Raw genomic sequence first — 12,685 nt, 5'->3', positions numbered from 1 at the left:
TCTTTTACGATTGCCATTTCCATTATTGATGGATGAGAGATTTGCGGACATTGCATAGTAGGTGAGGTCGAAAAAAGACACAAGTCAAACCTGTGTGTGTGATTATATGTCAGTATTACAATGTATGATGCAGCCGTTCAGGTGCTTATCTAATAGTTTATTGAAACTATCAATGCCCCCCACCAATACCACTGCCTGTGGAAGGGAATTCCACATCCTTGCTGCTCTTACAGTAAAGAACCCTCTACATAGTTTAAAGTTAAACCTCTTTTCTTCTCATTTTAACGAGTGTCCACAAGCGTCTCGTCTCCAGGAGAGAATAAGTTCAGTGCTCGCAACCTTTCCTCACAACAAATATCCTCCAGACCCTTTATTAACTTTGTTGCCCTTCTTTGTACTTGCTCCATTTCCAGTACATCCTTCTTGTGGACTGGTGCCCAGAACTGGACAGCATACTCTAGGTGCGGCCGGACCAGAGTCTAGTAGAGTGGGAGAATTATTGTTTTATGTCTGGAATTAATCACCTTTTTAATGCATGCCAATATTCTGTTTGCTTTGTTAGCAGCAGCTTGGCATTGCATGTCATTGCTGAGCCTATAATCTCCTAGGACCCCCAGAGGTTCTCCACCCTGTGTATAGATTGCATTCATATTTTTGCCACCCAAATGCATTATTTTACATTTTTCTATATCAAACCTCTTTTGCCATGTAGTTGCCCACCCCATTAATTTGTTCAGATCTTCTTTCAAGGTTATCCACATCCTGTGGAGAAGTTACTGCCCTGCTTAGCATCGTCCACAAATACAGAGATTGAACTGTTTACTCCATCCTCCAGGTCATTTATGAACAAATTAAACAGGATTGGTCCCAGCACAGAACCCCGGGGGAACCCACTACCCCCCCCCCCCCGACCATTCCGAGCACTCCCAATTTATCACCACCCTCTGAACTTGCCCTTGTAGCCAGTTTTTAATCCATGTACTCACCCTATGGTTCATGCAAACGGACCTTATTTTGTACAGTAAACATTTATGGGGAACTTTATCAAATGCTTTTGCAAAATCCAGGTATACCACGTCTACGGGCCTTCCTTTATCTAGATGGCAGCTCACCTCCTCATAGAAGGTTAATAGATTGGTTTAGCAAGAACGATTCTTCATAAATCCATGCTGATTACTGCTAATGATACCGTTCTCATTACTAAAATCTTGTATATAGTCCCTTATCCCCTCCAAGAGTTTACATACTATTGATGTTGGGCTAACTGGTCTGTAATTCCCAGGGATGTATTTGGGCCCTTTTAAAATATTGGTGCTACATTGGCTTTTCTCCAATCAGCTGGTACCATTCCAGTCAGTGGACTGTCAATAAAAATTAGGAACAATGGTCTGGCTATTACTTGATTGAGTTTCCGAAGTACCCTCGAGTGCAAGCCATCTGGTCCTGGTGATTTATTAATGTTAAGTTTCCAAAGTCTAATTCTAATACTGTCCTCTGTTAACCATGGAGGTGCTTCCTGTGATGTGTCATGAGGATTAACACTGCAGTTTTGGTTCCCTCGTGAAGACTGAGGAAAATAATAAATTCAATACCTTCGCTATCTCCCCATCCTTTGTAACCAGATATCCTTCCTCATTCTTTATGGGGCCAATATGGTCTGTACTCCCTTTTTTTACCGTTTACATACTTTTGATTTTTGTTGCTCTCCTCCACTATGTATCTTTCTTGTTCTATCTTAGCCGTCCTTGTACCCTTACATTTCTTGTTGCATTCTTTATAAAAGTGTGAATGCTGATGATGATCCCTCAAGCTCGTATTTTTTTAAGGCCTTTTCTTTTGCTTTTATATGCATTTATACATTGAAATTAAGCCATACAGGACTTTTGTTCACCCTTTTCAAATGTATTACTCAATAGGATGCATTGACTAATGCCCTTATTTAATGTGCTCTTAAAAGCAAACCCATCTATCCTCCATGTTCTTTGTTCCTAAGATTTTATCCCAATTTATGCCTTCTAGCAAGTTTTATAGCTTAGGGAAGTTGGACCTTTTGAAATTCAGTGTCTTTGTATTCCCCTTATGTTTCTTATTTGTGTGATTTATACTGACGCCAAATGACCTGTGATCGCCGTTACCTAAATTGCCCCATATTTCCACATCCGTGATCAGGTCTGTATTGTTGGTAATCAGCAGATCCAGTAACACTTTCTTTCTAGTTGGTGCATCTACCATCTGACCCATAAAATTGTCCTGCAAGACATTTAGAAACTGGCGAGCCTTAAGCCCCATACACACGGTCGGACTTGTACAAACTTTTCCGTGGACTTTTGTACAAAGTGTGTTGTCCACAAGTTTGTATTGCATACACACGGTCGGACTTTTTGACAACAAACACGAACGTGGTGACGTCACAACGTACTGACGCCGCTTCAAAAGAGGACGTTCAATGACTCCAGCGCCACCTTTGGTCAACTTCTGTATTGTAGTCTGATCGTTTGCAATGGTTCTGAGCATGCGTGTTTGTACCTTGTACAAAAGTCCGATGCTTTTGCATACACACGGTCGGACTTTGCTCCATCGGACTTCTGTTGTCAAAAAGTTTGTCCGTTCGCAGAGCCAACAAAAGTCAGATGAAAACAGAAAAAGTTTGTCCGATGGAGCGTACACACAGTCGGATGTTGCTCCAAAACAGCTAATTTGCATGTTTGTTGTCAAAAAGTCCGACCGTGTGTACGGGCCTTTAGATGAATGCGTGGTTCCCTCCGCCCCGTCTTTTCATTGAACACTGGAACATCATTAACAGCAAGATCTACCGATACCTTCCATACCCATGAAGAATTTTTCTGTGGAGCACATCCGGATATTAATTATTGATGGACTTGTCATTGTGTCACAATTTGTTTATGTTGAGGATTCACAGATACAGCACATGCACTATACACATTGTCATATATGCCTATATTCATTCAGTTGGATATTATAGCAACACCCAATCCATGTTATCGTTGATTTAAGTGATTTTGTCATTTTATTGTATTTTTAACACGTACACTTTTACACATATACATGTACCTATATCCTTTTGTTTGAATAGTAAGGCAATTTCAGCACTTTTTTTGTGAGCATGTTGAATTTATCTCCAGGTTTACTCCTGGAGGTATACATGTTAATTTAGCGCTGCACATTTTCCACTCATATGCACTATACAAGCGCTGTTTGCTGTTAGAAAGATCTCAAAGCTGCAGCAGGAGGAGGAATAATTATAATACTGAATTACAGCAGAGTACAGCGGGTAAAACAATCATGGGCATGTCTCTACAGTTCGGTTATGATTACATAAAGCAAGTAAGGAGAATTTGTTTATCTCCTGTTGTGGCTCTAGGGTTGTTACCGAGTAGTGTGGCTGGCTGGCTGCAGAATGAGGGGCTGTGATTTATGTTGAAGTGGGCTTGTTCGCATTTAACATGTACACGCTTAGTGTACCCTCCCACATTCACTGAAATTTGCAAAGCATGATGGGAAGTGTAGTTTCATTATAGTGTAGAGAGGATATGATGTAATCCCTGTTGTAACAGCTCCTCCTTGGCAGAATACATGTTGCATTTTTGAATTACAGTGGGGACTTCCTGAAATCTCAATTAGATTGTTCTCTTCAATGGTAAGGAATTTCACAAATGTAATAACGGTTTAGTGTAGGACGGGTTACTATTGGGGTATTTTTTTGCTGATCCCGGCGTTCTGCTTTAAGGTTTCCTTACCTCTTTCTGTTTCCCAATAAATCTTACTTTCCTGTAGTCATTTTCCTCAAATACCTGAAAATAAAGAAATATTTATTGACAACCATTTTAGTGTTTTTTAAACCTGCAATACTGATAATAAAATTATTATATTTAGAGGATGGATATACAAGATAGTACTAAACAAACCCATATAGCATTATAGCTCCCAACTAATGTTTTTAATCCTTTTTATATTGTCCTCAATTAAATGTTTTTTTTTTTTTTTTTCTGGCTACTTTCATATAAACCTTTTTTAAAGTGGAAGTAAAACTTATTTTTTTTTGCACTTGTTCCTACAGGTAAGAATAAAATAAGGCTTACCTGTAGGTACCATGAATATCTCCTAAACCAGCACTGTTTAGGACAGTGACGGCGAACCTTGATGGCACACCAAATGTTTTGGAACTACATGTCCCATGATGCTCATGCACTCTGCAGTGTAGTGGAGCATTATGGGAAATGTAGTTTCAAAACATCTGTGGTGCCAAGGTTCACCATCACTGGTTTAGGAGTTATTCAAACTGCATCCAGCCAGTGATGTCACCGGCTGGAGGCATGGTAATGGTGGTACCCAGCTTTAAAACTTCCCCCTCCTCATACCCATGCTTACAAACCTGTTTAAAAAAAAAAAAAGATGTATATACACTTACCTGTTTTCAGCCTGCTCCAGTCATGTGATCCTGCGTCAGCCAGTGCAGCTACAGGGAATAGGAGAGAGGGCTGACAATGCATGGACAACTGAAGCCTATGGATGACATCAGTGTTTCAGACTTTATTAGATGCCGTCAGAGCACTCCCTCCTCTTCCTTGCAATGCCACTAGCAAAACGCAGGAAAAGTTATGCCGCGTACACACGATCAAACAAGCGGGTGGAAAAGTCCGACAAACTCGAGTCCGCCGGACAATCCCCCTGTGTGTAGCCTCCGGCATACTTTTTTGACTCGAAAGTACGGCGGACTTAGAATGCCGTGTTGCACTCCAATCTTCCCGCCGGACTCGCATTTCGGCGGACAATCCGGCCGTGTGTATGCCAGTCCACCGTACTTTTGAAATGAGCGGACTTTTCCCGCCCGGAGAAAAGTCCGCTCATTTCGAGCGGGTCTCCAGGTAGGCGGGGCCCGCGAAGGAGACGCCGCCGGCCCCGCCACCTGGTATGGACTTAAACGGGAATCCCAACGCCAAAAAAAAAAAAATAAAAAAAAAAAAAAAAAAAAAAAAAATCGGCGTGGGGGTCCCCCCAAAGTCCACAACTCCTGAGCTGTACCAGGCCGCGTTCCCTCAACATGGGGGATGCCTTGGGGAAAGGGGGGCCGCGCGGCCCCCCACCCCAAAGCACCTTGTCCCCATGTTGATGAGGACAAGGGCCTCTTCCCGACAACCCTGGCCGTTGGTTGTCGGGGTCTGCGGGCGGGGGGCTTATCGGAATCCGGGAGACCCCCCTTTAATAAGGGGGCCCCCGGATACCGGCCCCCCACCCTATGTGAATGAGTATGGGGTACAATGTACCCCTACCCATTCACCTGTAAAATAAAAGTACAAAAAAAACACAACACACGAGATAAAATACTTTATTGCACAGCTCCGGGGGTCTTCTCGCCGGACTCCTCCGCCGGACTCTTCTTCAGACTTCGGGGGTCTTGTCCCCCTCTTCCGTTCTTCTGCCAGGCCACCGCGCCTTCTTCTAGCTCTTTTACAGGCGGTGGCCCGGTCTTCTGTCGCTGCCGCCACCGCCTTCCGCTCTTCTCATCTGTGACATCCACCGAAGACCCCGCCCCTTGTCTCTCTCGATAGATAGATAGATAGATAGATAGATAGATAGATAGATAGATAGATAGATAGATAGATAGATAGATAGATAGATAGATAGATAGATAGATATATATATATATATATATATATCCACTTCAATACAGGGCACTTTCGCCCCCTTCCTTCCCAGCCCAATTTTCAGCTTTCAGCGCTCTAGCGCTTTCAGTGACAATTGCGCAGTCATGCTACACTGTACCCAAATGAAATTTTTATCATTTTGTTCGCACAAATAGAGCTTTATTTTGGTGGTATTTATTCACGACTCCGTTTTTTATTTTTTGCGATATAAGCGCAAAAAAGCGGAAATTTGGAAAAAAAAAACAATATTTTCTTTTTTCTACTTCAATAAAAATCCAATAAAATCAAATTTTGTCATAAATTTAAGCCAAAATGTATTCTGCTACATGTTTTTGGTAAAAAAAAAATCAGTTAAGTGTATAATAATTGGTTTGTGTGATCACGGACATATGTACGCAAATGATCATGTACATATGTGTGCAGGTGATCACGTACATATGTGTGCAGATAATCATTGGGACATGTGATTTTAGTGGGACATATGTGGGGGACATGTTTTTATTATTAGGGACATGTGTTTTTATTATTTGGGGACATGTATGTTTTGGGGACATGTGTGGGGACATTGTGTTTATACTGTGTGGTGTGTTTACTGTGTGGTGTGTTTACTGTGTGGTGTGTTTACTGTGTGGTGTGTTTACTGTGTACACTAGACTGGTGATCAGTGAGTAAAAAGCTGTAAAAACAGCTCATACTCACTGATCAGCAGCCGGCTGCAGCGATCTGCTCTCCTCTCCACAGCGATGACTTCTGTGTGAGGAGAGGAGGAGCCGATTGCCTAGCAACCGGCTGTTTGTTTACATCACATGACGGCCGTGATTGGACACGGCCGTCATGTGATCAGGAGGGCCAATCACAGAGCCCTCCTGCCGATCTGAGATGCGCCGTGTCCGGGTGACACGGGCGCATCGGGATCGCGCCGCTGCGCGGGCGCGCGCGATCCCGCTACTCCTGAATGACGTTCCTGAACGTCCTATCAGGAGTAGGCGGCTCCCACCCGGCCGTATATGTGCATTGGCCGGGTGGGAAGTGGATATATATATATATATATATATATATATATATATATATATATATATATATATATATATATATATATAAGTCGCCGCATGCCCGTTCCCTGTCATTGTGAGCGGAGGACTCGGCGAGGTAACAGAAGAAGAAGAAAGAAGAAAGAAGAACCGAAGAGGGGGACAAGACCCCCGAAGTCGGAAGAAGAGGCCGGCGGCGAGGAAGAAAGCTGGACTCCTCCGCTAGCAAAAGAGCTACAAGAAGATAGCGGAGAAGTCCGGCGAGAAGACCCCCGAAGACGGAAGACCCCCGGAGCTGTGCAATAAAGTATTTTATCTCGTGTGTTGTGTTTTTTTTGTACTTTTATTTTACAGGTGAATGGGTAGGGGTACATTGTACCCCATACTCATTCACATAGGGTGGGGGGCCGGTATTTGGGGGCCCCCTTATTAAAGGGGGCTCCCGGATTCCGATAAGCCCCCGCCCGCAGACCCCGACAACCAACGGCCAGGGTTGTCGGGAAGAGGCCCTTGTCCTCATGAACATGGGGACAAGGTGCTTTGGGGTGGGGGTCGCGCGGGCCCCCCCCTTCCCCATGTTGAGGGCACGCAGCCTGGTACGGCTCAGGAGGGGGGGGGCGCTCGCTCGCCCCCCCCCCTTTCCTGGCCGGCCGGGTAGCGTGCTCGGACAAGGGTCTGTTGTGGACATTGGGGGGACCCCCACGCAGATTTTTTAGGCGTTGTGGTTCCCCTTTAAGTCCATACCAGGTGGTGGGGCCAGCGACGTCTCCTTCGCGGGCCCCGCCTACCTGGAGATGCGCTCGAAATGAGCGGACTTTCCTCCGCGTGTGTGGGCGAGTCCGTTCATTTCAAAAGTAGGGCGGATAGTACGGCGGACTTAGTACACCGCATTAGTCCGCTGAAAAAGTGCCGTGTGTGGGCAAGTAGCCCGTTCGGAAAGTCCGACGGACAGTCTGGTGGGAAGTCCGCTAGATTAAGTACGTCGGATAGACGGCTATGTGTGTACGCGGCTTTACAAGACCGGACTGGAGTAGGCTGAAAATGGGAAAGTATTGGTAGAGCAGAACCTGGTATGCAGGATCACAATAGCAAATGCTGGATTCACTGTGTATGTTATTTTTGAGGATAAACCAACGGACAAGGTAAAAAAAAAAAAAAAACACATAAAAATATCCCATAATTTATAGATGCAATAACTTTTGTGCAAACCGATATACAATTATTAGGATTTTTTTTTTTACCAAAAATATGTAGCAGAATGCATATTGGCCTAAACTGATAAAGAAAATTAGATTTTTTTACAATGTTTATTGTTTTTTTTTTCCTTTTAACAGAAAGTAAAAGAATTTTTTAGTTTGATCAAATACCACCAAAGGAAAAAAACAAACAAGCAAATTGTATTTGGGTACATCATTTAACAGTGCAATTGTCAATTAAAGTAACGCTGCGCTGTATCTCAAAAATGGTCACGAAGGGGGTAAAACCTTCTGGGGTTCTAGTGGTTAACCACTTCAGAAACGTGCTATAGCTAAAAGCTACAGCGCGACTCTCTTGTTCTGGGAGGGGCGTCCATAGATGTCCTCTCAGAAGCACGCCCCCTGTGCACCCCCTGGGGCACGCATCTGGCGCACTCTGATCACGGTAAAGGGTCAGTCACTGCGGACCTTCACCATGTGATCATCTGTGTCCAACCACAGCTGATCACATATAAACAAACTTCCCGGTTATTGGAATTCCTTTCCTCACATGCTTTCACATTGTGAGGAGAGCCGGTAACTGGCAAGTATAAAAGGGGACATTTAGGCTCGATTCACACTGGTGCAATTTGGGAAACCCTGCAAATCCAGTGCGGGTTCCCTCATCGCACCTGAATCGCCAGCGGTTCCCACTTCCCTCTACAAACCAATACGGGTGTCAATACAAAGTTAATGACACCCCCAGATTAGTTTGCAGAACCTTGAATTCAGACAGGAACCAAATTGCATGGGTGTGATCTGATTCTGGTGCGGACAAAAGAAAGGGTCCTGCGCGAGTTTGGTCCAAATGCGATGTGAATTCAGCCATAGTGTTTGTATGGCTGAATTTGCATTGCACAGACATCGCATGTGATTTGCGCAGCAATTCGAATCACATGTAATGTCTTGCATCGCACCAGTGTGAATTGGCCCTTACAGAGATAATTAGGGCACTGATTATCAGTGCAGCCCCATCAAATCAGCTCCATCAGTGAAGGGAAAAAAAAAAAAATCCTTATTTGCAAGACTGTATAACAGAAACTACGAAAAATGTTTTCTTTAAAAGTTTCAGTCTTTTTTTCATTTGTTTAGCAAAAAAATAAAAATAAAAAAATTCAAAACCCACTGATGATTAAATACCACCAAAGAAAGCGGTCTAAAAAAAAATAATGATATGTCATATGGGTACAGTGTTGCATGATCTCACAATTTTAAGTATTTAAAGGTATCCCCGGGTAAAAAAGATGGTTAAGCCCCCACTAACATCAGGGGTCACATAGGCAATTCCAGTTGGTTTCAATGGGCTTTTTCACCTTCATTCACAACGCTTCTTGCTTAATGCTTTTGGTGTGTCGTTAAAGCGGAACTAAACCCTCCAGTAATGAACGGATTATACCCCTTGCCAGCCAGCTATACTGCTTTCCGCCTCACAGCCTGCTGCCCACCGTATTGCGCTTTATGAATGGTCCTGCAGTCTTTCCCGGGACCTGTGATGTATCCCAGAAGACTGCAGGGAGGAGGGGGAAGAACTGTCAAAACTTGGTACCCACTCTCCCCTCCTAAAATGATATACCAAACATGCTAGAGCAGGGGGGAGTAGGACTAAAAGCTGAACTACACCTCTTTGGTTGAGTTCTGCATTAGAAGAGAAGTATAGACTCTAAATACTATGTGAGCAGAGACTGTCAGTCTCCGTCTCTCTGCTCGGCCTACAAGCACGCTCACTGGAATGCTGGGCTGTGGAGGGGTGGCTCATACTCTCAGCGGATCTCAGGATCTTTTCAGAGCCTAGAGCTCTGTGACATCAGCCGACAGTGGAACATAGGACTGCACTTCTGTGATCTATAGAAGAACAGCCACAATAGCTTTGGCTATACTTCTCCTTTAAGTTTAGTACCACTTTAACCATGAATGGCACCCAAGCATTGTTTGCGGTTGTTTTTTTTCCTTTTTCCATGTTTACGCTAATAATATGCAATACAACAGTGTGAATCTGAAACATGCTTGCTATCATTCCAGCAGAAAAACCAGGTCCCCCCATCCTACCAGATAGGGCTGTATTGATCTCAGGACTGGATAGTATAAATCCTGCAGCTGGTAAACAGCTGTATTATATTTCATCACAGAACTTGGAGGTGTGTTTAGAGTTCTGCTTCAACACTAACCCCTATTTTCCATGTACATCACTAAAAGTCATCTTAGTAACCAAACATCAGCTCTACTTCCTCAGCTTCCCCGTACTATGTAACCCACGTATAGGGTGCAGGGATTGTACCATGCACAGTAATGGAGAGCTCGAGTCATACAGGTACGTTTAGAAGCCCATCATCAGAGTTACCCCCATAAGAGAACATGACATGACCTGTCCGGTGTGGGTGACCTTCTCTCCGGCCTGGGACTGCAGAGCTCTATGATGTCTCCAGCTTTGTGTCTTCACACACCCCAATCCGCGGGCCGCACAGCCCAGGGTGCCCCCATCCAGTCCCTTCCCCACGACCCCCCTGACATAAACACGACCCAGCGCAATCCAGGAGGCCGCCATGTTTAATGTCACCTCCTGCTCGCTTCCCTCTGACCCCGGATGTAGATGGCGAACTATGGCAGCACTCCTGTAGAATCTACCAATAAGAAGAGAGAAAAGCGCGTCACGTGGCCGCTGTCATCCAGCGTAGTCGTATGCTGTTTTCGGAGGCGGACAGTACATGTGGAGGTTAGTGGTGAAAGTCACGGTGTGAGAATAGTCGGCGATGGTGGTCAGTCTGTACGATACCTAGACAGGGGGACAGTTACTGAATCTGGCGGTACACGTGGTTTGCTCTCATTATGGGTGTCTGGAAAAAGGAAGGTGCACTTAGCATCGATGAGCGATTTATTAGCGTGTATGAGAGGAGGAGGTTCCCATAGACTTCAGGAAGTAGGCCAAGTAGAAACAAAGGCAAAACTTTATTTTGTGTTCTAACTCCTGTCACGTTTGGTCCCCTTTTTTTTTTTTTTTTTTTGTCCCTTAACCGGAAGTGAGAAGAAATCCCTCCAGAGTGACGGAATCCCTGGTTGTTACCAGGACTAGTGTCCCCTATTGGAAGATTTCTGCTCTATTCCAGTTTACAAGGTTGGATTTTTCTTTCCCTTTCAGCAATAACTGTAAACAAGAAAAATAGTGAGAGTGGATCTCCCTAACTGGGAGTTGGGAAGGATTTCTTCCGATATTAGTGTTTGTAAAGCCTTATATACTACCTTTTACTACAGGTAAGCCTATAATAAGGCTTACCTGTAGGTACTGGAAATGGTTTAGGAGATATTTACTATATGCACTGACGTTATTGGCGTGTGCGCACTGAAGAAAGGGCACGATCGTGTCGTTTCTAAGGGCCCTGTGCCATTATCATTAGGGGTGTTATATCCTCTATTAGTTATTGGAGTGTGGTTTTCTGTATGCTTTGACCCTTACTGATACATTTTTTTTATAATAGAGATATATATATATATATATATATATATATATATATATATATCTCCCACAAAAGTGAGTACACTTGTCACATTTTTATAAATGTTTTATGCAGTGTGCTACATATGGTCTGAGCGCTGACAGGCTGACCCCCAACCCCTTCAACCCCTTCAACCTGTGCAGCAATGCTGACAGCACTTATACATCTATTTCCCAAAGACAACCTCTGGATATGATGCTGAGCAGGTGCACTCAACTTCTTTGGTTGACCATAGCGAGGCCTGTTCTGAGTGGAACCTGTCCTGTTAAACCGCTGTATGGTCTTGGCCACCGTGTTTATTCTTTTTTTTTCAGATCCTCAGAGAGTTCTTTGTCATGAGGTGCCATGTTGAACTTTTAGTGACCAGTATGAGGAAGTGAGAGTGATGACACCAAATTTAACACACCGGCTCCCCGTTCACACCTGAGACCTTGTAACACCAACGAGTCACATGCCATCGGGGGAGGGAAAATGGCTAATTGGGCCCAATTTGGACATTTTCACTTAGGGGTGTACTCACTTTTTTTGCCAGCTGTTTAGACATTAATGGCTGTGTGTTGAGTTATTTTGAGGGGACAGCAAATTTACACTGTTATACAAGCTGTACACTCACTACTTTACATTATAGCAAAGTGTCATTTCTTTTTTTTTTAATACGAACTTTTATTGAGACATAAAGAGAAAAAATAGGCACATACATTGAGCGACTGAGTGCTCCAGAATACTAGCATCAAAGTACAGTACACAGAGTAACAACAATACATTGCTTGTGGTAATGGAATAGCAGGCATTCAAGTACAAAACAGAATAATGGTTGATAAATACCTGCCACCCAACACAATAGTCATTGTTCATGGGGGTACAGAGAGCAAGGCATCAAACAGAGATAAAGTATCCCCCACTATGCCAAGCACTGGGGTAGTGACTGTAACATCGAATAACAACAAGTATGGAAATGCCAAAGAAAACCAAAGAAAAACAGGAATCATAGCACAAAACAATAACTAAAACTGAAATAATGAAATAAATGCTCAAAAAGGGTACGGAACTACAAGATCCTCAACCTAGGTCAGAACCCCGTTTGGGGGCGAGCAGACTCCCAGACAGTCCCAGCCCGAAGGCATAGGGTCTCAGGGGGACCAAGACTTCCATTTAAGGTCGTATACCGGCATGGTGTCCAAAATTGTATGGGAAATCCTCTCCATTAACTGTATTGCAGCCATCCTCTTGAGCACCCGTTCCCATGCAACCGTAGGCGAACGCCA

At 44.0% G+C, this 12,685-nt stretch overlaps 1 protein-coding gene across 1 annotated transcript in view; it reads right to left on the bottom strand.

Annotated features, from left to right (window-relative positions):
• Positions 1-10,505, bottom strand: part of NDUFS6 (NADH:ubiquinone oxidoreductase subunit S6) — a 43,870-nt gene extending 33,365 nt beyond the window's left edge. The window contains exons 1-2 of the mRNA XM_077491935.1: positions 10,295-10,505; positions 3,759-3,812 (exon numbers count right to left, since the gene is read on the bottom strand). Coding sequence (XP_077348061.1) covers positions 3,759-3,812; positions 10,295-10,474 — 234 coding nt within the window. The 5' untranslated portion in view covers positions 10,475-10,505. The remainder of the gene's footprint in view (positions 1-3,758; positions 3,813-10,294) is intronic.
• Between the last annotated feature and the right edge of the window lie 2,180 nt (positions 10,506-12,685).

Source organism: Lithobates pipiens, unplaced genomic scaffold (assembly GCF_037356315.1).
Source record: "Lithobates pipiens isolate NorthernLeopardFrog02 unplaced genomic scaffold, aLitPip1_a1.2 Scaffold_19, whole genome shotgun sequence".
Classification (NCBI taxonomy): Eukaryota; Metazoa; Chordata; class Amphibia; order Anura; family Ranidae; genus Lithobates; species Lithobates pipiens.
The sequence above is the reverse complement of the archived record's forward strand: the minus strand, read 5'-3'. Positions and strand labels throughout refer to the sequence as shown.